The sequence below is a fragment of the Hyperoodon ampullatus genome, assembly GCF_949752795.1.
Source record: "Hyperoodon ampullatus genome assembly, chromosome: 7".
NCBI lineage: Eukaryota > Metazoa > Chordata > Mammalia > Artiodactyla > Ziphiidae > Hyperoodon > Hyperoodon ampullatus.
This window is the reverse complement of record NC_136920.1, coordinates 89,476,405-89,504,197: the sequence shown is the minus strand read 5'-3', so window position 1 is coordinate 89,504,197 and position 27,793 is coordinate 89,476,405. Positions and strand designations below refer to the sequence as shown.

The window sequence follows — 27,793 nt, the reverse complement described above, 5'->3', positions numbered from 1 at the left end:
TTTCTTTTTTAAAAAAAACCTGTGGCTTTATTTATTTATTTATTTTTGCCTTGCTGCGTGGCATGCGGGATCTTAATTCCCTGACCAGGGATCGAACCCATGCCCCCTGCAGTGGAAGCACAGAGTCTTTTTTTTTTTTGCTTTATAACAAATTTAATCAGTTATACATATACATATGTTCCCATATCCCTTCCCTTTTGCGTCTCCCTCCCACCCTCCCTATCCCACCCCTCCAGGCAGTCACAAAGCACCGAGCTGATCTCCCTGTGCTATGCGGCTGCTTCCCACTAGCTATCTACCTTACGTTTGGTAGTGTATATATGTCCATGCCGCTCTTTCACTTTGTCACAGGGAAGCACAGAGTCTTAACCACTGGACTGCCAGGGAAGTCCCTGAAGTTTCTAAAGCAATCAGATAATCACAAAAATAATACCTGTATATACATAAATGTAAGAGACCCAAATCTATAACAAGTGAGAGAGAGAAAAGGGCAAATGTCTGTGTCTGCAAATGTATCACATTCATTAAGATGCTCTTATAATGCACATCTTACAGTTTACACGATACAAAGAGCTTGTAATTTTACTATCTTAGGCTTCTCAAACAATCTTTCAACTGCAGTTATTATTGGCTTAAAGTGGGGTGAAAGTTTTCACTGAGTTGTCTCTGGCTCAATGAAACGACTTTTCCTAATTTTAAAACATTGAGTAAACAGAACTCTGTGCATCATGCCACATACAAAAATCTGTGCTGTTTTGCAAGAATTCAGGTAGTCTGGGACCTGTTAGTTTATTACTAAGATATCTTCTAGTAAACAGGAGAGGCCTGTCTGACCAAGCTGTAAGATAGGAGAATGACTATTATAGTGTCATAAAAATAAAATATTCTTTCACCAACAATCTGAATAGCACAGACAAGGAAATAAGAAATTGGAATAGTAGCATAGGATTGTTCTTGAAAGAAGACATTGCTTTAGTATTTGACTAAACACATTTTGGACATTCCAGTAAAACTACATAGCACCTCTAAAATATTTTGCAGAGAAGTATCCCATTTCTGATTACACAGCTGAATATTTGTTAAGCATGATTACGTGCAGAATAACTCTGATTAGATAATTATATACATTTTGCCTTAAGTTTCCTCTTTTGATTATCCCTGGAGGGCAGGGACTAACTACCCATGAACCTCTTGGATGTGTGATACTTATTTTTGTGAATGTGCTTCATGAACATCTTCTGAAACGGTTTCATCTTGGTGGTGGTTTGTTTTAATATTCAGCTCACCCCTGCTGTTTCCTCTTGCCTCTGTGTCTGTTATTTTGCTGACCTAGCCCTTATTTGGGGGAAGTCATCAGTAACTGTGCAACAGAACCCTAATGACATTCCTCCAGGGCCCATAAAGGTTCTCCATTCTCACCGTACACTCTTTGTTGGATGCTGCAGTGACCCAAGCCTTGCAGTGAGAATTTCCTTTTGGGAATTAGTTTCTTGGTGACTGTCACCCAACAACATGTTGGGTGACTATAAATGACTGACTGCATTACTGAACATGGCAAGTTCACACACACACACAGACACACACACACACGCACAATCCTACAAATAAAAGACCAAAAGTACTAGTCTAACCATGTGACTCCCTGACAACAGGATTGGGTCTCCATATCAAAAGCAGGAGATATGTAACTCAAAAGGAAGGTACTGATCAATTAAAGAAATTAGACATCGTTCTTTCAACATTTTTCTTAGGGAATCAGGCTGATTACCATAGATGGAAGAGAATCCAAATCTTGGGCTTTGTCGTGTTTCCTTCCTTTGGTTTTATGGCTAGTTCTGAAGTAGCTGAGTTGACAGGGATAGCAGATGGGTTTAGTCATAAGAAATTAACCTGCTGCAGGAAAGAGTCTAGGTGTCCTGGATAAGCAGTTGTTTTCATACTTAACAAACCAACTGGGTAGACCAAACTCTAGGTCTGAAAGAACTACTACTATAATGAAATGTTTTTATATTCATCTCCAGAGACTATTTTTACCTGAGTATATCTGACAGCAGTGGAAGGTTTCAAGTTGGTGAAAGAGCACCCCCAAACTCAACAATACACAGACTTTTAAGGTGATCATTATGTAAAAACTTGGAGGTCATTTATATCTATGTGTTCTAAAGCACTATTCCGAATAGCTTTATTTCTCCTCTTGACCATCAGCCAGGTATAGATAATACTTTTTTTCCCAGATGGATTATATACATTTTTCCAAGCTGATTTTTACTTGGCTACTTCCTGCCCATTTCCAATCTCTCTAGGACCCTTAAAGTTAATTTTTTGTTCCCTCTTGACGGGACCTCTCGGTTTGTTCATCTGTGAATTTCATCAGTGTCCTCTCTACTCTCTTACAAATTATCAAGACTGATGGTAAACAGACCAGATTTAATGTCAATCCCTTCCCATTAAACTAGCCAAGCAACTGACAAACCCCATTTGATTACATATCCAGAACTGCACTACTGCTTTTTGAATTGAGGAGAGGAGGTGGGTAGAAAGCTATTGATTTATTTGATTAAAATCTGTTTAACTCTTGCAGTGCCCAAATTGCACAAGACTCTCAGTTGAGTCTTTTGTGTAGGGGGCTGGCTCCCTAAAAAGCCTCATTAAATATGCTTCTTTCCAGCTGTTCATAGGGAGCTATTACATGCTACTCTAAAAACTGAAAAGCTCACATGGACTGAACCCAGTGAGGCAGGCAGTCTTCTACAAATGCCACAAAAGCCCTAGAAGCAAATAAAACTCCACAGATTGCTGGAGTGCACGCGCCCCTCTTATCTGTTGTCAAATCTGCATGTCAATATGCCAGTTTAGACAAGAAAAGCAAACTTTTCTATGACTAAAACAGAAGGATGATAAAAGAGGCCTAAGGTTGGCAATGACTTGCTTCTTAAAAGCCCACTCTAAGAAATACATTCAAGTTTAAACCTAAGAAGGCAGAAAAAAACAAACTGGGGTGGCAGGACACAGTGCAGGCAAGATTCCACGTGGAAAGGCCTTCGTCAGTTCTCAGGCACCTGGGTCAAGGTGAGTTTGATGAGGTACCCCCGGGGCCTAAGGGGATGACTCCCAGGTGTGTGAGGGGTAGACAGGTATAAGCTCTTTCCTGCAGTGTTTCCTCGTTCAGTGACGGCATCCAATTACCTGGACACCATCCTTGACACCTCCCCCTCTGCTGCCTCCTCCCACAGTTACTCATGTCTTTTTTAAAAACTGCACCTCCTAAATCTCTCCAACCCACCTACTTCTCTCTGTATCTACTGTAGCTATCTTAGTGCACTATTTCTCATCTGGACTACTGCCACAGCCATCCAACTGGTCCCCTGTATCCTTTCCTGCGTCATCCAATGGATTCTCCAAACTCTATCCTCCGGAGTGCTCTATCACAATGTTCTTTTACTTAAAATCTTTCACTGACTCGCCACGGCTCCATACCATCTGATTTCACTCATCTTCTACCTCTGACCCTTTCGCTTACTAGGTTCCTGCCACATTAGCCTTCTTTAAGTTCTGTGAGGACTCCGGCATTCTGCTTTAAAGATTTTGCATAAATGGTACCTTGCCTTTGCCTGGAAAGCTTTAAACCTATCCCCATCCTCTTTTACCTAGTTTTACAAATTCTTCAGGGCAAAATGTCACTTGCTTAGGGAAGTCTTTCCTTTCTACTACATTCTTTACTTTGTCTTTAAAGCATCCAGTTTTAATTATATATTCATTTTTATGATTATTATGTGATTTTTTTAAAAAGATATGTCTCCCCATCAAACTATAAGCTCAGTGAAGGCAGGGACAATGCCTGTTTTGCTCACAACTGTAGCCTCAGGACCTATCTTGGTGCTTGGCCCACTGTAGACCTTCAACAAATGTCCATTGAATGAATAAATGAATGAATGAATCCTCTTTCCCTTTCGCTCTCCTGATTTTCACACCCCTTTCCTCATCTCTTTGAAGATATATCAAGGCAATAAGCAAAAAATAATAAAAGAGAGAATTATAAAAAAGATGTCTAATCACTTTAAATACTTAAGAAATAGGGACTTCCCTGGTGGTGTAGTGGTTAAGACTTTGCCTTCCAATGCTGGGGGTGTGGGTTCAATCCCTGGTCGGGGAGCTAAGATCCCACATGCCTCGGGGTCAAAAAAAGCAAAACATAAAACAGAAGCAATATTGTAACAAATTCAATAAAGACTTTAAAAATGGTCCAAATCAAAAAGCTTAAAAAAAAATTAAATAAACCAAACAAATACCTTAAATAATTAAATATATAAAAATACTCAAACTGCCAAGGTTATTGTCTCCATCCCACCTATTCTTAAATTCTATCACTTTGATACAAATGACTCTGAAATATAGAGATCATTGTCCCAGTCTACCCCCTGAACCCAAGACCAGCATTTTCCTGTGTCTCCTTGACTTAGATACCCAACTGGCAGTTGAAACTCTAAAAGCCCCAAACCAAATTCATCAACTTTTCCTCCATATATCATTTTATTAAGTTTCTTATTTCTATGACTATCACCATGGCAACTACCAGGTCATTCGTGTTTGAAACTTTCTATTCATTTGAACCTCCCATTTTTTCCCAGATCCCAATCAGTCAATAGCCAAGTCCTAAAGATTCCAGCTCTAGAATCTCACTTTTCTCTTCCTTTCCACCCCCATTCCTTGCGTGAAGCTAAGGCCTTCATTACACAAGTAGTCACACTGGTCTCCTCCCTCCAATCCCACCAGCGTACTGACTACTACCATTAACCAGCTTATTATACACATCTTGCATAGATGGCGCCCTTTCTTAAAAATCTTCAAAAGAATCATTGTGCCACTAAGCCCAGTGTTTCTCAACACTTAACCCATATCCCCCTTTTTGATTAATGTAAAAATCTCACATCCCTCCTGTACTGTATATTACAGAAACAATAGGGAATTTTTTTCTATTCCTTAAACATAAAACTACAAGATCCAATGTGCTTCTTCAAACTCTACTCACTATACTTCAAGCTCTGGCTGTGAATCACTATTATTAACTGTTGGCTCTCTGGAGGGAGGGCTTGGGCCAGTACCTAGGACATGGTGGGCACTCAATAAGTGTTGATTAAATAAACTACTAAACCCTGACAGTAAGGGTCATCCATGATATAAACTCAGACTGCTTTTCCAGTTTTATATCCTGCTACCCCCTATTTGTATTTCTCCAGCTAAATTATGTCAGTGTTTCTCAAAGCATGGTCCCAGGACCAGCAGCATCAGTAGCCCCAGAACTCATCAGAAAGGCAAATTCTCAGTCCCCACCCGAGACCTACTGAATCACAAACTCTAGAAGTAGAGCCTCATAATTTGTGTTTTTACAAGGGCTCCAAGTTAATTCTAGTGTGTGCTGAAGTTTCATAACCACTGAACTAGACTATTTACCCTCATGTAAGCATTATCCTTCCTCCTTCCATGATTTGTGATTCCTTCTGCCTGGAAACACCTCAGAACCTATTCCAGTGGCTAGTGCTCAGTAAATGTTTCCTTTGACTGATGAGCGAAAAACTCTAAAATATCCCCTGGAGGGGCTTCCCTGGTGGCGCAGCGGTTGAGAGTCCGCCTGCCGATGCAGGGGACACGGGTTTGTGCCCCGGTCCGGGAAGATCCCACATGCCGCAGAGCGGCTGGGCCCGTGAGCCATGGCCGCTGAGCCTGTGCGTCCGGAGCCTGTGCTCCGCAACGGGAGAGGCCACAACAGTGAGAGGCCTGCGTACAGCAAAAAATAAAATAAAATAAAATATCCCCTGGATAGACCTCATATGTCTTAACTGAAATTATACCTCTTTTTGTGTACACACTCTTTTCAGTTGGCATTAGGAAACGCAAATTTAGTCTTAGCGATAATGTCGACATTCTAAAAGTGTAAATTGACGAAAATTGTGCATATTTGGGGAGTACATGATATATCACCTGCCTCTCAGTATTAGAAGCTTATTACAAATTTTGCCATCTTGGGGATCTTGAGAGGGGATACCTGTTTTCAGTTACAACGTTAAAGGAGTTAGTCGCGTTAGATTTAATGATTCCAATTTGGCAGAGTTGAAGATAGGTACTTATTGATGTTCATCTGTGTCAAAACCACATAAGCGCTCCTGGAAGCCAGATGAGCCACTTGGCTAACCTCAGAGGCAAGGCAGGCAAGCGAAGGTTTGCCCTAAACAGGTAGACTCTGAGGTAGGAAGAAGATTTAGGCCAGGGAGAAACAGAAGCTGGCTTTCTCAGGCTGCAGAGAATTCACCTATGCTCCCAGATAAAACCCCCATACATGAAATGCAAGAGGCCATTAACTTGAAAACCAATAGAAATATAATTGTCCACCATCGTAAAGGAAAAAAACCATGTATAATAAAACCCCCAAATGCCACATACACACACACTCACACATACGAAAACGGCCATGAATGCAAGATGGTAGAAGTCATTCAAATTCTTTTAAGGAAATGGGATGTATTTTTGGTACTAGGATATGATACCTCATTATAAAGATGACGAGCAGCAAATTACCAAAATCTATAATCAGAGTATGTTGGGAGCAATTTTACACTATCTAAGACAATTCTCCATTTTTCAGATAAGGAATAGCCTCAGAGAGATTACATAACTTTCCCAAGATCATAGACTTAAGCAGTGGCAAAGCCTATGTTTACTTATTCTTAGACCTGAGGTCCGCTCATTCCATCATTCTAACGTCTGGGTTGAATCACATTTGCTGATGGCCACAGGAACCACAAAGGATGTGTTTTAATTAAGTCCATCTGATTACTTACCAGGCGTATAAACCATCTTTACCAGTTCTTCAGCATGCTCCTAACAAGTTGTGATAAAGCCTTTGACAAGCTCAGGACAAAACTGTAGCTTCACTGTTACGACCATCTTAAAATTTAGCTAGGGTCATATAGAATTTTAAAGTGTAACAAGCAAATCTTAGTACACAAAACAGGCAGATGGCTCTTGCTAATATAGAAACCCTAAGATGGGTTAAGTAAATGATTAAAAAAAAAAATCTCCAGAAAGCTTTATTGCTTTTGCTCTGCAACTCTCAAAACACATGATGAAACAATGTACTTTTAATTCAATGGTCGACCGATTCCTTCTTCAAGTTCTGGTTTTGATAACTCCCAGATGCAACTGTTAACTTCATAATTCGTTTTAAAAAATATGGGTCAAATCCCATTTCAGTAATGAAATAACCAAACTCCAGTCCATACTCCAGGTATTTTATGTACTAACTATAATATGATTTTTAAGTTGCAGAGCTTTAGAGTTGGGAAGGACTTTTGAGACCATGTAATCAAACACCATCATTATGTAAGAGAAAGAACTGAGATTTCTGACAGATGCAACTTCAGTACAACAAAATATTTGATAATCCTTTTGGATTAATACATAGAGAACTAGCATGAAAGCTTTCTGAATATTCTGTCAAAATTTAAATGTACATTTCACTCTACATATTTCTATCTTGTCTGAAGTATTGTGAGTACATATAACTCTTAATTTAAAAAAACAGAAATTAAAAGAAAGCAAGATTATGCTACTTAGTTATCTTAAGGTTTTAAGAATTTTTAAAAAATTGAATAATCTGATATGAAAATTTCAGTAATGTTACTATGAAAAAACATTACCATACACACAGGGTTTTTCCCCTAACATTCAAACATGCTCTCATCCAGAATATAGAGTAAAAAATATCACATAGCATAGAAAAGAACTCTACTGAAAATAGAACAGGTGAGAAAAGATAAACTCTGTATGCAGAGAATGACACTAATTTAAAGATTTCAAAAACATCAAACCTCTTAAAAGTATCTCAGTGAGAACTAAAGTCATCAATATTGTCAATATATCTAAAGAAACCAAAGCACAGAAAAGGTAAAAATTGTAAAGCTGGGGCAAAAACTGAGTAACAGCCTTAAACTTAAGACTCCACATTCTGAGATTTTATAACTTAGGTAAAATTGTAAGAACTTCCTTTGCTGAAGGGAGAATAACAAAGGGAGTCACATAACTATTCACAACCACCTGTGCAAACACACAGCAACATACCTATTGTTGTTCCGACAATTTCGACAACTAATGCACTCCATTGGGTCAGTCTGAGGTACTGCCGTGTACAGGCCACCACCCTTATCAGGAAGCAAGTACAGGGAAAAAGAGAAAAAGAAAGAGTGATGAAGGTGCCATAGACTAGTAACCACATCATCTCAAATGTAAAAGCCACACCAACAATAAATGGCTACGTGGTATATTTTAACCATCTCCCTGAGCCGTGTTACGTTTATCACTATTTACTTGTATCCACAAATGAGTTCTGCACAATATTAAAAGTGTTCTCCAAAAAGTTAACTCCTATGTTTTCTGCATGTATGTTTGTACTGGAAAGAGGCAAATAAATGAAGGGAGAAGTTTAGTCACTTCCCTTCAGTGTTTCAAATCTAATGGGCCCAAAATACTCTATGCGTTATAACCTCCTATTCATTTTTACCTTCCTAGCAGTCATGGAAAAATTTTATGGGATGCCAGTTGTAGAAACAGGGTGGAAATCTGTTTGAATGATGTCACAAGATAAACCCATCTTCATTTTCCTGTAATTATTTCGATTAGGTCTGTTCACTTGACTAGACGAAGTCTTAAAACGTGTTATATTTTTCCAGATGGAGCAGATTCTCAGCCAGCGATGACTTGGAGCGGAGTATTAATATTTTGCTGTTGCTTTTGGCGGAAACTGCCCAGCAATTAAGAAAAATGCCCAGATTAACACATACCTCATTGTAAAATGTTCACTTGACATATACAGTGGCAAGAGCTCTTCAAAACTGAAGTTAGGGCTTGAACCAGCCTTATGGTCAGAGTCAAAATTCTGCTTTCCAAAGCAAAACAGCAGAACTGAATTTGATAAGGGTGAGGGAGGCTGTTACATTGTACTCAAACTCAGAAGAGGCCTTCAAGGTTAGGAAAAGTTCAGGCAATCGGTTTTCCCAGAACACTTTCCACTTCCATTCATCTCATAACAACAGCCAGAATCAAAGCAAACCAAAAGTACTGAAAATTTCTCTCAACATTCCTGAGCCAACTAGCAATAGGAATTTTTAAGAAAACTTTGAGAGAAAGAATATTCCTATGCTACATTCAGTCCATGACGATAAACTCCAAAGCTTCTGAAAAAAATGAAGTTAACAACCTACAGGATGATGCATTTATTTGAATCACTAAATGGATTACAGTTAATTCAATCATTTTTATAATCAACAGCATTCAAAAATATGTCCCGGGCTTCCCTGGTGGCACAGTGGTTGAGAGTCCGCCTGCTGATGCAGGGGACGTGGGTTCGTGCCCCGGTCTGGGAAGATCCCACATGCCGTGGAGCGGCTGGGCCCGTGAGCCATGGCTGCTGAGCCTGTGCGTCCGGAGCCTGTGCTCCGCAACGGGAGAGGCCACAACAGTGAGAGGCCCACGTGCCGCAAAAAAAAATAATAATAATAAATAATTTAAAAATATATATATATATATCCCTATTTCCACCTCCCCAGAAGAGAATCATAAGAAAATGAATGAGTTAAGATCACAGAGGATAATCTCTAAAATTGTACACTTAATGGGGCAACTCTTATTTAAATAGCAACTCATTGTTCAAAAAACACAAAGTACTGTGTTCAAATACTAAAGCAAGCATCAGAGTTATTTTTTCTTCTTATGGAAACAGCATGTGCTGTTCAAACCGTCGTGCTCTCTCCTTCAGTTTCTTGGACAATGTTAGTAGTCTGGACTAGGAATGGTGACAAAAAAAGTTTAGAAAGTCTGAATATAAGCCACGTCTTTCCACACAAAATAATGAAATCATTATTCTCATCTGGTAATGAGATGCACTAAAGCAAATTAAATATTTTTTCTATGACATGCTAAAGCTAGGTCACAGGAAAGCCATTAGATTTCTAGCTTTAAGATACAAATATATCTTATAGTTTTGTTCTCCAAAGGTAATATTTTAATAAACCTTTACTACTGTTGAAGATAAAAAGAAAAATCTCTAAACTTCTCCAAACTTTAGCACATTGTGGGTTATGGGCAAATATATCTGTAATCAGAACAATGACAAAAATGTAAGTGAGTGCTTAATTGACCAACTAAACATATTATCTATCTGACTGAAAAATAATGTGGATGCATATCCAAACAATGTAATAAATCAAACTGCCTAGTGCAGAGAATCTCTTTCACCAGCACAAATCTAAAATACGCCAGTCATTCTACTCTCATTTCAAGAATTAAACTATATCAGCTGGTTATCCCTGAAATAAAGTAGTTTTAAAGGTTTATCACTCCTTGTGGCTAGAGAATACTAATATTGTAAAACATAAACCACAGAAACACACAGAACAGGCAACCACAGAAACACACGTGGGGCAAAACAAATCAAAAAAACCTCACAGGAGGTCAGAAGTGACAATCTGGTGGACTGCAGACATGCTGTGCATGGCCCACGCAATGCTTTCTAAAACTGGAATTAGTTGCCAACGTGTAAAAAAATCTGGTGACTTCACCTAGATTTACGGATGTTGTGAAAAATCAGAAGACCAGGCCACATGGGGCCCTCAGCTCTGCATACAAACAATGGGTGCTGAACTAGGGCTGCTGCTTTAAGACAGTGCACAACTCTCCCACGCCTCCATCGCTTCCGTCCCATCCCCAACTTGCTTCACTCAGTTTCAAGATCTGTCTGACTCGTCTAAGCATATGAGCTTTCAGAGTTTGCTCTAAATAAATCAAATTTAAAGTATTTGGTTTGGTCCACGCTCAATGGTATTTCCGCTTCATCGCAAGAATAACCTCCAGTCTGTTTGTTACTGGTCCTGTACTTCCGGTGCCAAATAATTTAAAAATATAAATCCGATTGATTAATATAACTACTGCCTGATAATAGAAAGCTTCCAAGCATGACTCTGGATCAAGGGGCTGCCGGTGATACATGCTACGTCCACTCCAGTGAACCTGTGAGGTTTCTATATTGGGAAAAACCACGCGTGCTGGCCCTGTTCTTGTATCCTGGCACCATGGGGCACAGGGGCGCTTTTATTTATAATTGGGTCTCTTACATTCACGAGATGACGAGGATGTTCAAAATCCACACGTGTCCTGGTTAGAGAGCTCGTGCGCCCAGAGTAGAGTCCTCCATTTAAGCTTCCGCTGACTCCACTGGGGAGCTTATGGTGGAGGTGGGAGCAGCCGTTGCTGAAGCTTCCATGAACATTTCTGTTTATTCGGTTCGTGCCAGGCAGAGTGGTGTATTCCACCATCTGCCCGGTAACATCTGACCCTTGGTAGAGATAGCCTGGTGGGTCATATTCTGTTGAGAGAGAACAACAAAAAGAAAAGGTAAGATACTGAAAAGGACAATTCTTCTCGCTTAGGAAGTTTTATTAATTAAACCCTTAATAAACTATAAGTATACTAAAATAAAATACTCTAAAAAAGTGTTCGCTTAAAGCCTCCCTGTGAGATATGCTTTAATAAAATTATTGCTGTTATTTCCTTTACAGTGTGGAGTCAGCCAGGAACTGTAAGATAGTTATGACTCTTTTAATGGGAGGAGAAATTAACCAGAGAGAAATTACTCAAAAGAGAATTAATAAACTATGCAAGCTGAAACTATCAAAGTACCGGCAACACTATGAAAAGGTGTTTAAATTCCCCTGTGCTTCCAAGTGCTGAAAGAAATTGTACAACAACAGGATAACTCTAGGTAGGATATTTCAAAAAGCAATAAACACCACTTCTAAGTAAAAGGATGGGGTTGGGGAAACATTCACTATTCATATAGTTCTTTGGTTATTACAGCCAAGTTGGAAGTTTTGAGGCACCAAAGGCACAAGGCTAATTATTCCCTTTCCTTATATTAAAAGCATTTCAACAACTGCCTCAAATATCTGATTCCCAGAGGCACACCTACCAGATATATTTGGAAAAAGTGAAATGTCCTTTAGAAAGTATATTATCTAAACTGCACAGGATTTGTTGTCAGAGTTTCGATCAATTCTTCACAGGTATTGGAGGCGCCAAGACTGCACTAGGTGTTCCTCTTCCTATGACAGGTGTGTTATTAGCACAGGTGTGTTATTATCAGTATACCTGCTTGTCTTCTCCACTAAATTATATGGAGAGGGCGTTATACCTGCACTGTCCACCACAGTGCGGAGCACACAGGAGAGAGTCAACGAGTATCTTTTGAATGAACGTTACCATCATAAATTCCCATCTTTCAACATGTTATCAAGTCACAAAGGAAAATTACTTTAGCCAGATTAATCTTGCTCAGACAACTAGATCAATCCTCTTCTTTTAATGGTTCAGCGTACTCTCACACACTCAAAGTCAATGACATTAAAACCATTTAGAGGGCTTCCCTGGTGGCGCAGTGGTTGAGAGTCCGCCTGCCAATGCAGGGGACACGGGTTCGTGCCCCGGTCCGGGAAGGTCCCACATGCCGCAGAGTGGCTGGGCCTGTGAGCCATGGCCGCTGAGCCTGCGCGTCTGGAGCCTGTGCTCCGCAACGGGAGAGGCCACAACAGTGAGAGGCCCGTGTACCGCAAAAAGAAAAAAAAAAACATTTAGAAAAAGACCCAATCAAGGGAGGGCCAGCTCTTTCAGCCTGGTACCACCACTACTTCTCTCCCTGCCTATCTCCTGGAAGGCGCCAAGGCAATAAAAATACATCACTTTCTACACCCCCGTCCCCCCGCCAGCTGTTCACTAAAAGGGACCACGGGCAGGAGCTGCTCGAGTGCCTGTCACGGCTGGGGTCTTCCTCTGCTCGTCTCATCCCTTTCTCCTGGGGCCGAAGAGGAAACCAAATACTTCCTCCCAGCAGAGACTAAAGACTCTGATTGATCTGATTGTCCTCTTTTATGATAGCTGAGGGAAGAGAAATGGTAGGAACGTGAGGGGAAGAAAACTGGGGAAAGAAAAGGGAAGAGCGTTCTAAGGTTACTTGTTTTACTACCGCACCATCACTGACAGCTCGGACACTCCTACTACTGGACACATTTGGGGGTGGGGACGCCACTCTGAAGAGGTTTTAGTACATTAAGTAACGAATCAGGACTGTAGTATCTTCATCTGTGTCGTCCCAGGACAGTAACTTAGAAAAGTCTTCACTACCCTCCTTCCCATCATGCCTTTTCCATTCCTCGCTGACAAGATTTGGACCCGTATGAAGGGGCTCCTGCAGCAATTCCAAAGCTCATGCTTCAAGTCCTCATCCTCTTTGGTGGCCTGACAGAGCCAGAGTTTCCCAGCACTAAGTCAGCTATTTACATAGAGACCTGCTTAGTTTGGGCTTTGTTGTTTATTTCTCCTGGGCAATTTAATTTGATGCTCCACTTACTTTGGCTTACAGCTAGAACTGTTTTAAAGTCACCTCCGCTGAATGAAGAGTATCGAATGTGTTTTATACCACGACACTCATACGTGAACGTGTTAGAAATCAATATTTATTCCGACAATCTTTTTCTACTTATCTTTAGAAAAAGAGAAGGAGACACTGATGGATGACTTACTCTGTATGGGATTCTGCTGACGGTTCTTCCACAGGCACATGGCAATGAAAGCCATGAGGATGAGCACCATTACACCCAGAACGCAGCCAACGATCAGATACAGCATGTCACTGCTTCTGGCGGGACTGGTTGCGGGCCCAGCATTTCCTCCACCCCCCGAAGAATTTGGAGGGGTGCTCAGGTCTTTGACAGGATACTCAGAAGCTCCAGGAACCCGTTTCACTAGTTGAAATATACAGGAAAACATGATGTCAGAGTGAAGACAGACTCTATGAAATGGTTTACTCTCCGAAGGAGGTCTGGTTAGGAATCCAAGCCAGTCTGTTTATGCTTAGTACTGAGATGATCTGACCACCAATGAGTCACAAAGAGGGCTCAAAAGTTTAAAAATCTAATGTCAAGGTTTTAGGTCACAAATTCTAAAGAAATTATAAGATCAGAGACACAGAGGCACTTGGTCTAACCCAAACTGCTGTACGATTATCTGCTCAATTGTACTTGCAGAAGACTCCCAAAGAGTTGACACAAAACTACTTCAACTTACAGATGGGACAAAAAATCCTTTCGATCTGATATACTTTGAGCTGAATGAGACTCACAATTAGATATTTTATGCCTCTCGCATGTGAATCATATTAGAAGACATGACCCTGGACTACTAGAACAATTATATACAATTCCGAAAACATCACACATAATATTAAACTTCCAAAGCCAAAAAATTTTGGAGTCCACATAAACGCAGTGCTTTTACCTAATTCACTGGTACTCTGGATAATGGCAACCACAAAAGCTAATAACAGGTGGGACACAAACCCCATTTTCTCTGTCCCCAAACAACATGCTCTTGATGCTTTAAATGTCATAGAAAAGCAGTAGAGCATAGTGGTTGATGGCCTGATCTTTAGAACCAGACTGCCCAGGTGTTTAACCTGTTCCATCATTTATCCTTAGCTGTAAGACTTTGACCTCCATGAACCAATTTCTGCATGTGGAAAACGGAGATAATAACAGCCCCATCATAAGGCTGTCATGAAGAGTAAAGCTCTCAGCATGGAGCCTGGCACGCGGCAGTGTTCAATCCATTTTGTCATTATTATTAGTTATTATAGTATACTTCCTGTTATGGCTCCTAATAACTTACAGGAGCACAGTGGTCTTTAAAAAAATCTACTTCAACAAACATTCTGTTGGGGTTCTATTTTCTAGCAACTTCAACTACGCAGAACAGGGCTGGAAATCAGTCAACGAGAGGCTGCCTTTCCAAGGAAAGAGCTCTCCATCACTGAAAGCTGGAAGAATACCTGGCAGAGAGTCTCTATAGGAAATTTCTACTTTGGGTGGTATGTTGGATTATACAATTCTAAGGTCCCTGACAATTCCAAAGACAACAAACAAGTTTCTGAGACAAAAATGGATGTTACAGATCGCACATGAAATACCATGATTACTCATAGGGAAGTCCGTCAGGTTTATTCACTCTTTATTTACTCTTAATGTACTCAAAATTCCACCAAGCTTGAGGACCAGTTGCCAACTTCTCACTGAAGTCAGAAACTTTTGCAGTGGATGGTGAGTGACATGGTCCCATTAACATGAATAAGAAGAGACAGCAGGAGCATGACATGAGCAATGTGAGGTGAAAAACATAAAGAGAAAGCAGAGAACTAAAGAAAAGTCGTGACAGTCTATGATCTTTAAGGGTGGGGGAAAGAAGTTGGCCTCCAATATTTACTGAATTACTAAAGATAAGACAATTGCTGTTCACAGAAAGAACTCTGAGTCATTTCTTTAAAAGGAAAAATCATGCATCAAATGTTCTACTTAAATAGGCTGGCACTGTGTAACACATTTTAGAAACCCATTCAGTATGAACAGTTAACATTTTAAAGTTTTTTGTTTTTCACTGATCTGAAAGTCTGTAGGCAGAACCTTTGATTCCCCAGCAAAGTCAATTAATAATACTTAAAAACAGCACAGTTAGCACATTATTGTCTATGTTTTATGTTCTGCCTGGCTAGACTTTTAAATGTCTTGGGAACAGAGATGAGAAATTTCCTTTTTATGTCATTTTGCTCCAAGTTTCACAGCACTCTGGAGGCAAGTAAGAAATGCTCATGAACATATCACAGTGTTCAGTACAAAAAGGTACGCAAATATATGCTAAACAGGTGAAATTCAAGGTAAGTCTACAGGTCTGTGTGTATATATGTTTAAATGTGAATTTAATATGTGGGTTTTGCAGCAGGAAGACACATGATTCAGAATTAAACAAGGAAACCGAGTCTTAGCTTTGTAATTCAATCTTTCTGAGCCTGTTTCTACTTTGGCTATTTCTATTATTCAAGTGTGGTATCTTCTGTTTTCAACGATGGTAATATTTTACAGCTAATCTATGTATGCAGACAGAGCTGAGAATTTCACTTTAGAATTATCGACTAATTCTGAACTTTACTACACTTGATTGAACGAGTAGGTAGTGTTATGCATATCTGTCATTCAAGAAACCACTTTAAACGTACGTAGTGCTTTTCCTTAAAAATCCTTATACTTTTTTTTAAGGATTCTAGTTCTCACAGCAGTCTCAGATAATTAGTCAGCAAATATTTCTGTTCCTTCATGGAGGAAAAAAAAAAGAAATGACTTACTCAGAGTCACACAGAAGTTAATGAATACAATGAACGCTTATGTAAACTATTCTTAAGGCAAGTTCTCTAGCCGACAGGAGGCTAGACTGTTGGGACAGTCTAAATGGATACACCTAAAAAATGGTCCAAAGTTTCTTTAGTAAATATATCGATAGTCAGGAGGAATAATCCAGAGTTCAGAATTCTAGTTCTGTCCAGGGAGAAAGCACTAATTCTGACCCCTCCCCTACCTTTCGTCTCACAGATCATCACGTTACTAAACTCGCTCTCTCCTCCTTCATTGAAGCACTGCATTTTAATATCATAGGAGGTTTCTGGCTGCAGGTGGCCTATCATGTGCCACTGCTTTGAACCTAGAAAGGAAAAATAAAAGATAAGCTTTACAACCCACAACCTAAACAACACTGTCAATAAAATCACTTAGAAATTTTGAAATGAGGTTGGAGCAGCAGCCATCACCATATAGTCAGTTTGTGCAATAAAAGTGTACTTCATATAAATATTTTAGCAACGCACAACAGATAAATAGCATTTCTATTACATGGCATGAAAAAATGGTAAAGAGAAGAGAGAAACTGAATTAAAGCTCTACCTGTGTGGGGGCAGACTTTGTTTCATTACAAGTAATTAGTAGTAAGTCTTTCATAAAATACATGTTAATTTTATGCAGAAGTAAAACAAAACAAAACAAAACAAAAAACCACCTCAAGTCCTTTGATCCCCTACTTCAGCCCAGAAAGTCAATCACTCTCTCCACCTAACCAGAAAGCAACGCCACGTATGAGGTCAGAAAACGGTGCCTTACCCAGAACAAGTGACCACTTACAAGACAGGTCTCAGCGAAACTCTCAATTCCACTGTAATAGACACAACATGATCCAACATATAAATGAATGCCTGAATTCGAGAACAGTCAGAAAGCAAAGTCTACTATGGGAAACTCTTGGCTACCGCTCCCACCATTTCTTTCCTTTTGCACCAGGGTCTCCAAACCACACAAGCATCTCTAACAGAATAATTCTGTTATCCATGGTGCGCAGCCAGCATTTCATTTAGAAACACTTCTAAACTGAACACTCCAGTATAAATGACTCTCCGTTTTTACTTCTGTGGACCTGTGACAAACTTTAATAAACAGGGACACTTCTGCCAGACTCAATGAACTCTTCAATCACTTTTAATCCTTCTTAGAAAATACCTCTTCAACCTGTTTCCACTGTTTCTTAGAAACTCAACTATACCACCAACTGATTTAAGAGTCGATTAAAGGGGAAGAAAAACAAAACAAAACCAATCCACGCATACAAGTCATATCTACTTGGCTGACAGGACCAATAGCTCTGGGATCCTTTCTAACTCAACACAGACAAAAACACCTTGACCCGGAAGCACCCTGACCCCTTTCCAGGGCACCAACACAAAGCCCCTCGTTCATATTTCACAAGCCCCATATTTTATAAGGAAGAGAACCTGCTTGTTTTAGGATCAAGGGACTATGAAAAGCTCAAGAAGTGAGGAATTCTATGCCCCATTTATAAGTGTAAAGAGGACCCTAAAAGAAATTTGACTCAAAATCTACTTGAGACAGGAACAGATCTATTTTTAAATTCCAAAAACGTTTCTAAAAGACTTCAACTTTTTTCTGTATCTTTAGGTCTTTCCCAGCCTTCCACTCACCTATCACCATTAGCTTGAATAATTATTACACTAGATTTGAAGTTTTCCTTTCGTAGCACTAGTAAAAAAAATGGAATTACACTAAACTTCTGATATGTTTCTAATAAGAGAGAATAAAGTAATACATATTTTGTTAGATTAACATCCCGTTGTTATGGTAATTATTCCAATTACAGGAAATATCGGCAAAGAGAAAGTTTTACGGCTCACTGATGAATAAGACACCTAAGTGCATTATTAGGTTTAAAATCAACAAACCAGCGTATCCTTTGCTTAGCAAGCAGTTTTTTTCTCCAAGAATATTTTAGAAAGGGTAAAAAACCAAAGCACAGGCTTAAAGATCAGGATGACTGATACTTTGATTTACCTGGAACTCAACTTAATTTACAAGATTAAAATATTCATTACGAAAACATGGTATGTTGGAAACATTCAGTTTATCTAAATGTGGAACCTAATTCAGAAGATAGGGTAACTGAATATAACTGCTCTTCTCTTACTGGATTCTTTAACAATGTAATTGTGTTTCAAAGCTTAAACAATTTTGAGTCAATATATGTAAGTAATCTAAAACTTCAAAGAAAACTTTAGGTACAAAGGATAAATACTTCTCCTCGGTTTGGGAAAACAAGCCAATAGTTTCCAACTGCCACAAAAAGAATTTCAAGTGCATAAACTTGAAAATAAGGAAGGAGCAAATTACACAGCACAGTGAAGCCCACTTAAACATCTAACTGCTCCATCTATTACGTTCATAAACAAGTTCTCTGTGAACCACAAGGCAAAAGCTCACATGTACAGACGTTTGTAGTGAAAACAAAGTCTTCTTTAGAGCAATTTCCCAGTTCCACACTCAACAGTCACATCACTCAAGTCTGCAGAAGTTCAAAGATTTAACTAGAGAATATAGTTTAGAAACTCTTTATCAGCGGATTATTTCTAGAGTAAAACCCAGAAGGGTGGGGAAGAGAGTGATACCGATGGAGACAGAGAGGGATGTTCATTTTACTGCCATTTGCCTTGTTTAGAACGATTTTCTAACAAAAGTGTAGCCTCTCTCAAAAGATTTTAAAAATAAAAATCTGATAGCCCCACTTGCCTAACCCAGATAAACTGAAATGAAGACCGAGCCAGGACTAAAGTGTAGATCAGTCACAATTCTTTTCATTTCGTTTTTTAAACAGCTTTTTTATGAAGTAAAATATGCATATGGAAAAGTAGCCATTATTGTACAGCTGAATGTTCACGAGCAGAACACAGCCATGGGACCAGCACGCAGGTGAAGAGAGAGAGGGGTCCTGGCTCCCCCATCCCCATCATGTTTCTTCCTGCCACTGCTCCCTGAAGGCAGCTACTATCTCAACTTCACAGAATCCTTTTGCCACTAACAATGGATCTTTCCACATTTCCCCAATTCTTAACGTCTAAAGCAGATTTGGGGGACTCGTTTCTTTCCTACTTTTCCAGATTAAGAAAAGAGAAACAATCACTCTTTCATTCAAAAAATATGCTGGGTATTAAAACTTAGACAATAAATTTTTCATCATATTACAAAAGTAATTCCATTGGATAAACAGTAAAAGGAATGCTGCAATATTTCAAGAAACATGATGGTGCATATTAAAAGTAATTTATTATAAGACTACTTGTAACAAAAAACTACGTGGCAGTATTTGACGTCGAGAATTCAGAGGAAAGAAACCTTGGCCTGGGACGATTTCCTGACACAATCCATTAGGAGATGAATATTTCAAAAAAGAAGAATCTTGGAGTGAAAAAAAGACCTTGGAAGAAGCTTTCCTCCCAAACTAAGAATCCCTTCCAAGATATCACTGAGAAACAGGCACCCAGCTTCTACTGAACACCTCCCGAATTAGGGAGCTTATTATTTTGTGAGAGAACTATGTTAAAAATGCAGTATTGGAGGGTTCTTCTTCACAAAATTTCCTTGTAGCCTCCCTCTCCCACCCCAACAGCTTGAGTTCCTCTTAAACATCCTAGTCCTTAAATACTTGGAGACAGCTGTCCTGTTGCTGGTTCATTGTCTTTTTTCCAACCTGATCATTCCCAGACACTCCACTGTTCTCTTTGGACTCCAAGCATTCATTCATTCCTTCATTCAATAAACACCAAACATCTCATCACTGTAGGACTTGGGACACAGCTGTGGGAAAGAAGGCCCTTTGCCCACAAGGAGGTTAACATTTAGTGGGGGAGACAAACTTTCAGCAAATAATTCCGTACACACACACATACACACAACTAAACTAGGATAAACTGCATGAAGTAAACATAAAGCGCATGGTTAGAAATCACAAGGGCATCTCCTTTCAATGGGAGGGGGTTCTCTGAGCAAGGAACATTCAAGCACACAACAGACAGAAGTGGAGGTCCTAGATGAAGCCTTGGGGGAGGTAGCTGGAACTGCCGTGTGCCAAGGTCCCGAGGCAAGAAAGATCTTGGTGCACACGAGGAGACAGAAAGAAGGCCCATGCATGACGGAAGACACGGTGAGAAAGGGAGAGTGTGTGACACATAGTGGAGGTGAGGCAGACGCCAGCCAGACCACGTGCGGCCCTCAGACCACAGGCAAAGTTCCGGATTATATTTTCTTTTTTAAAATTAATTAATTAATTAATTTTATTTTTGGTTGTGCAGCGCAGCTTGTGGATTCCCCAACCAGGGGTTGAACCTGGGCCCTTGGCAGTGCAAGTGCGGAGTCCTAACCACTGGACCGCCAGGGAAGTCCCTGGATTATATTTTAAATGTAGTCAAAAGGCAGTTTCAACACCCTTTGCGCTATCAGCTGTTTTCTTCTCTACATATATTCAACTTCTCAGCATCTCTAAAAATGGGTAACACGCTCAAGATGTGATCTTTCTAGGACAGACTTCAGTGGAACTGTTGCCTGAGACATTCTTTTTTTAAATATAGCTAGAAGTTGTAGTTGATTTTTATATTCAGGCCACTATTCATTTAAACAAAACAGAAAAATTTTTTCAGATGAACTACTGACAAATCATATCTTCCCCACTCTTTTGTAACTGACTGTTTCTTTAAGCAAATGTAAGATGGTATATATACAGTTGACCCTTGAACAACGTGGGTCCACTTTTACACAGATACTCGGTGGTAAATGCTACACTACTACACAGCCTGTGGTGGGTTGAACCTGCAGATGTGGAGGAACCCTGGATACGGAGGGCCGACTGTAAGTTATACGAGGATTAACCCCCCCATTCTTCAAGGGTCCACTGCACTAAATTGGTAAAATTATCTTTCTTTGGGAAAAATTCAAAGCAATAGTACATATACCATTTCATTTTTTTACTCTATCTTAACCTGGGATAATGTTTTTCATAATATTTATAAACCCTCTCCCTCCAAAGCTCCTTTATTAGGAATCCCACTTGTCCTTGTAACTTACCTTCTACAATATCCCTCTTGTAATCACTGTCATTGTCACTATCTGTTGGTCGGTAATAGATATAAAATCCTTGAATGGGAGTGTTATTGTTACTTGATGGAATGTACTAGAAAAGAGAAGCAAAGACTTGTCAAAGACAAAAATAAATGTAACTTTCACATCCATTAAGATTTATTTATCTGTGTGGCAATATTTTTTTAGCTTCATTTTGCAAACATCCTTGATGGCCATTTTAAATTTAATTTAAAGGTATTCAAAGGTATTAAGAGCATTTTAGCTTATTGCAGGGCTAAACAAAAATAAAGCAATATATCTCACCAGGTTCAAAGACATAAAAGTACATTGGGTTCAAAAGGAATAAAACATGAAATGGCGATTAAGTTAACACTTGGATGAGAGCTGAGGAGACAATCATTTTATTTTTAAACCTGTCCCTCTTATAACATGTGATCTTACACAAATATCTGTGCCCTTCAATTTCCCCTTGCTTGAAAGTTCAAAAATTTGCTGTTCATAGTATTGTGTCACAAGATATTAAATTAACATGGCCAAATCAGAAACTCCTCTCATTAGAGAAGATGTTTTACTTACCGTCCACTTGAGCATGATCTGAGTATCACTGACAGCTTCTGTGTATGCGATGTGAGGTCCAGTTATCGGACGGTTAGAAAAACGATTGGGGAACCCAGCCACCTGATAAGGACGAGAGGCCGAACTCCGAAAACTCTCACCATAATGGTTGATAGCAATGACCCTAAATTTGTATGTTGAACCTTTTGAGGGGGGGAAAGAAAACCATAATTTTTTAAAAGCTATAATAAGACATCTGAAAGGACAATATTCAAAATACGACAATTGTGCTTAAGTATCTCTCTACAATAACGACAACATCCTCGAAAGCCTAGATGGTGAATAGATTTCAATGCAGTTGCCAACTCCTATTCACTGGTATTGCATGTGTTCACTGTGCGTGTTCAAGATTACAAGACCTTATTGGGAGTCACTGGGAGAGATGGATGATGTCCGTCATGGAAGGGGACAGGGAGAAAATGGGAAAGAGCACGTTACTCTTTCAACATCCTGTTCTAAAGTCATACCCATCAAATACAGGACTAGCTGGTGTATCTGTGCTCAGAACTAGGTTCTTTTCCCTTTGAAAGAAACAACTGAAGCGAAGTTTAATACGGTGAATACGTTTGTGAAGAGGCACTGTGTGGGTGATAGCAGATGTCACTCTGCTCCCGCTAATAATAGGATAAGGGGAGCAGATTTAAGCTACAACAGAAGGTATCTGTTTGGATTAGATATTAATAACTTTAAAAAAAAAAACTCTACGGATTGTGAGTTTCTGAAAATCTGAATCTAAAGAATAAATTAGACTCCTAAAGCAAGTTTCCTAAAAGCTCAAAAATAACCCCTGGGCATCTGAAGACAGTCTTTTCTGTCTGTAAAATGTTCCTTAGCTTTGCCCATATTTAAAACTGCCATCTTCTCCCAACTGTACCTACATGTTCCTGGGCTCCTCAGGTTACCTGTTTAGACAAACACAGGTATTTGCTACTAAAGTACATTTAAAAGTCCATCAACAAAAATGGTCATGAAACCCAAACAAATAAAAATAAAGAAAGTTGATTTGTGATTCCTGCTTTTCTCTTACAGTTTAATTTCTTTCATACACTGGGGGGCTGGGGGAGTCCCCTGCTGCTGAAACAAAACTTACAGAACAGAGAGGTGTTAGTGTTGTCTCGTCTCCATAAAATAAAGCAATGGGTCTAACCATGCTGAGAGGCATCATCAGATCGATTTTAGTCAAATAGCAATTTTTCTCTTAAAATATTCATTCACAGCAAAACAGACACACACACACACACAAAGATGTCACCACAACACTGTTTCTATTTATTCGCAGTTAGAAATAATCTAAAACCCAGAAATGATGAATGGTTAAGAAAATCATGGTGTACTTACTTGGTAGATACACAGTTATTAAAATTGAGTTTCTGAAGAATTGTTAATGATATTGGAAAATGCATATGATATAATATAGGGGAAAGGGGTCACAAGATAATATTTATGGCACGATCCTGGTTTGTATTAGAAAGGAAAAAAGACTAGAAAGAAATACAACAAAATATAAACAATGGTTATCTCTGGATGGGTGGGTTTCAGGTGACTATTCTCTTTTTATATTTTATTTTCAAATTTTTATACAATATGCTCATATTACTTTAACAATTAGAAGAATATGAGATTATTAAGAATTTGCATCTAAAGTCAGCACTGATGGTTTAAAAGAAAATGTTTTCATATCACTACCTGGCTCTAAACTACGCACTTCCACAGAAAGTTTGGAAGGAGGAATGTCTTCAGCTGCCACCAGCCAATCGCTAGTCCGCATCCGTTTATATTCGACCTTGAAGGCAGTGATTGGAGACCCCCCATTTGCCCGAGGAATCCAAGTGACATAGACGGACGTCTCTGATGCAGTGGAGATAGTGGGCCGATCAGGTGCCTCTGGGACTGGAAATGGAAACATTCATTTCAATAACCCGCGGCAGCAGAGACAAGAATGACTCAAATCGACTGCAAGGGATAAATCCCAAACATCATTGTCTTAACGGCTCTTCACCAAACTTCTTTCCAGAGTTAACAGTATTATGACTACCCTCCTGTCCTCTGTTAAAAGCTAATGGGCAATGAAATTGCCAAACACAGCACGGAAGGAAGGAAGAGTGAAAATTTATATATATATATATATATATATATATATATATTTTTTTTTTTTTTTTTTCCGGTACGCGGGCCTCTCACTGTTGTGGCCTCTCCCGTTGCGGAGCACAGGCTCCGGACGCGCAGGCTCAGCGGACCCAGCCGCTCCGCGGCATGTGGGCTCTTCCTGGACCGGGGCACGAACCCATGTCCCCTGCATCGGCAGGCGGACTCTCAACCACTGCGCCACCAGGGAAACCCCAAAATTTATAAATTTGATAATTAGCTCTAAAACACTGAAAGTTAATGAGGATGATCATTATGACCTTGCTATCTTGGATTCCTGGCTAAAACAGTGAATACGTAATTATTACTTGGTGCTTCAAGTTTGACTGTGGTTAAAATTTACAGTAAATTTTCAAAATGATGTGTTACTTAAATGTTTTTCTTTACCCATCCAAGCTACAGAAAACATAGTCAGCAAACGATCTACAGATTATTATATTAGCTATTACTATTGTAGCCTATCAATAATCAGTAATGTAGCTATTACTTTTGTAGGAATGCTAGCTACTCCAAAGAACAGACTGCAAGCACTAAATAGGATAAAACTTAACCAATAATATCAATACTAATAAAAATGAGAGGAGAGAAAGCAGGAAGGCAGGATGTGCAGTTAAGAGACAAGTGCTATCAGGAAACTGATAGTCCACGTGATCATGCACATGACCTTGTAGAAAAAGGGGGGCAGAGAGCTAATGTCTGGCAGTTTTCAGTTAGCACTGCCAAGGGGAGGGGATGTCCTAGTTCCCAAATGGGACGGTTTCAATTCTGTGGCAGGTGGAAACCTCAGCGGTGAGCTCATCAGTCATTTAAACCGTGTACCTAACACTTCTTGCTGACCAAGCAATCTTGTGGTTATAACGGGCTTCCCATTTGGTTCCTAAAGGAAAAGATGCAGATAGAAACAATCTGGTCTTGTATGACAGTTACATTAAACAGTCCATTTCAGTTTACGTTAATCACCTGTGAATTTTGTAAGAGTGAGCTGGTTCTCAAGAGACCAACTATCCTTTGGCATGCTAACAATCCAGTTTCTAGAGCTAAAACAAGAAGGACCAACTCTGGGCCACGGTTACATTACTCTGGTGAATTACTCAGGGAGCCCTGTCTCTGTCCAGCTTGGGCCTGGCCTCAAGCAACACCCCTCTGTCTCAACACCTCTTCAATCTGACTGCAAATACACAAGAACAAAATAATGTTGCATATGGTACCTGCATGGAGAAAACTGTGGCATTTTAAAAATAAACTGCTTAATGGATAAAAAGAGGAAGATATTCAAAGCAGGCAACTTGGCATGATACTTACTGTATTCCTTTCAAGTTAGAAAGCAATGGAAACAGAATGAATAGAAGTGTTAGTGAATCTCTTTTTTTTAATACCAGATAACCAAACAACTTCCTATGTTGATTCACGTGAGGTTAAAACTCATCAAAGAATACCACAGACCAAATAGAAAAAGAAAGTTATTAGGGGAAAATCTCTCCTGAGAAGAATATCATCAATATGTAAAAGAAATAGTGTGTGACTGTTAGGAGATAGAAGAAAGAATACTGCTCTTGGCGTTCAAATACCTGACTGTGAATAGCAGTTCCACCACTTTCTGGATAGTGCATGTTGATGATCTTTCTGGATGACCTTAGGCAAGCTACATAACCTCCTCGAGAGTCTCAGTTTCCTGATTTGTAAAATAGTTATGCTACCTTCCTCACAGGGATGTTGTGAAGATTAAATAAATCACTTCTTTATGGTTATCTCTGCTTGGATAACTCCAAACTCATGATTTCCAGAACAGAATCCACAATCTTCACCTAAAGATTCTTATTACCTATCTTGGTAAATGGTCCAAGTTGCCCAAGCCCAAGCCACCATATTTCTTCCTCTCATTCAGTGTAGATTCAACTCCCTTTATCTCTCACCTGTGTCCTCCTTCTCCGCTCACACTGCCACTCTCTTTATTTCTAAGCCTCACCTGTTGCCACTCCTCCTGTCCCGTCTCTAAAATCCTTCAGGCTTCTTTATGGCTTCTGGGGAAAGACTAAATTTTTAAGTACATCATATACGGCACCCGCCCACCTCCCCACTGTAGCATCACTTCACACAGCAACCAGTCACGCTCAATAAAATCTCTGAATCTCTAAATGAAATAGAACATGTCATTCATCTGTCTCTGCACAAGGAGGGGTCTCTGCCTAGAACTCCTCCTATTTCTTCATCCAGCGGTAACATCTTATCTTTGAGGCTTAGCTCAGGACGCCTCTCATCACCACTGGGCCTCCTTCATAGCAAGTGAGTGATTTAGATATTTCTCTTCTGACCTCACAACAACAAGAGTGGAATCAAAATCACTGTTATGGGTTAATTTGTCTGTCTTCCCTACTATATTGGTATTGGTTTAATTGTCCATATCATCCACTATACTGTAAACTTCTCCAAGGGCAAGATTTATTTTATTTTTGCTGCTCCAGCATTTAGTACAATGTGTTAAGTCATAAGGTGTTTGTTTTTCCGATGTCAGTTTTATACCTATGAAGTTGACACTCCTATATCTGCTTAAGGAAGCGGAAAAGTTCCTCAGAAGTAAAAGGGCTCAAGAAAAAGCAGCTCATGATATTGAAGATGCAGAGGTGCTCCAGAGGGGCGTTCAAATGTTATGGCTTGCTTTTGTCTGAAACCAATGCACGGAAGACTATAAAAATAGGGAAGAGAAGCTTGAAAATTCTTAGAGCTCAGCAATAAAATGTTAAGCCTTCCCTAGATCATGAAAAGCACATTATGTTGTAACAGTAGAATTCATGTGTGATTAAGTACTGAAAAGAAGTCTCTTGAAAATTCTACTGCTACGGCATCTAAAAACCGTAAGATATAACAATAATGCTGAGTATGCCATGTCGTCCATTCAATAATAAAAACTAAATCTTACTCTGGGTACCATCATACGTTTTGACAAAACATTTTTTTTAAAAAAGTCAGATGTTCAGAGTTCAAATGTAAATATGGTTTCCTTGCCAGAGAGGAGACAGAAAAATCCCTTTTGTGAGTTATAAAAACTTAGTATCATAACATTTTGAATTTGAGTTTAAATACAAACCATGGTACTGGGTTACCAAGATCTGAATATAAAGGACATTTTAAAAATGGTTGAAATAGAACCTAAAGGAGCTGTATGGTAGGATATAATCTGAATAGTAAACAAACACCCTGTGCCACTCCACCCCCCAAATAATCTGAAACAGGTCAGTTACATCTGAAAACAAGCAAAATGAATAAATGAAGGGTCTTCTCTTTACCTCCACTGTGCCTGGAAGGATCTGTGAGTATCACTCCAAAGTTGTCTGCAGCCTCTGAAACATCAGGGCGCTTAGGGATGCCGACAGGTGGAGAGGAGGCCTGAGTGTTTTTGGATGATGTTGTTTTCTCTAGAAAGGTATAATAATAATATAATATAATATAAGCATCTATGTATAAATAAGAAAAGATACTATGAAACTCACCTGGCATATAGATATAAATATATAAACTTATCGTTACAGTGTCTAAATTTAAAACCTACATTGTAATTACTTAGCTAATATGAGGAATTAACTTTAAAAATTACTTTGGCTTTTTGTAGTACCTATAACTAAAATGTGTCTTTCTTCACCAGGCTA

General features: G+C 39.4%; 1 protein-coding gene across 1 annotated transcript in view; it reads right to left on the bottom strand.

The window, feature by feature from the left end:
* Positions 1-27,793, bottom strand: part of CDON (cell adhesion associated, oncogene regulated) — a gene marked incomplete at its 3' end in the record, with an annotated part of 55,932 nt that overhangs the window by 9,195 nt on the left and 18,944 nt on the right. Inside the window, exons 10-17 of the mRNA XM_079707480.1 lie at positions 27,434-27,562; positions 23,691-23,894; positions 21,966-22,147; positions 21,375-21,480; positions 16,501-16,623; positions 13,623-13,844; positions 11,163-11,413; positions 8,116-8,195 (exon numbers count right to left, since the gene is read on the bottom strand). Of these exons, the coding sequence (XP_079563606.1) occupies positions 8,116-8,195; positions 11,163-11,413; positions 13,623-13,844; positions 16,501-16,623; positions 21,375-21,480; positions 21,966-22,147; positions 23,691-23,894; positions 27,434-27,562 (1,297 nt within the window). The remainder of the gene's footprint in view (positions 1-8,115; positions 8,196-11,162; positions 11,414-13,622; positions 13,845-16,500; positions 16,624-21,374; positions 21,481-21,965; positions 22,148-23,690; positions 23,895-27,433; positions 27,563-27,793) is intronic.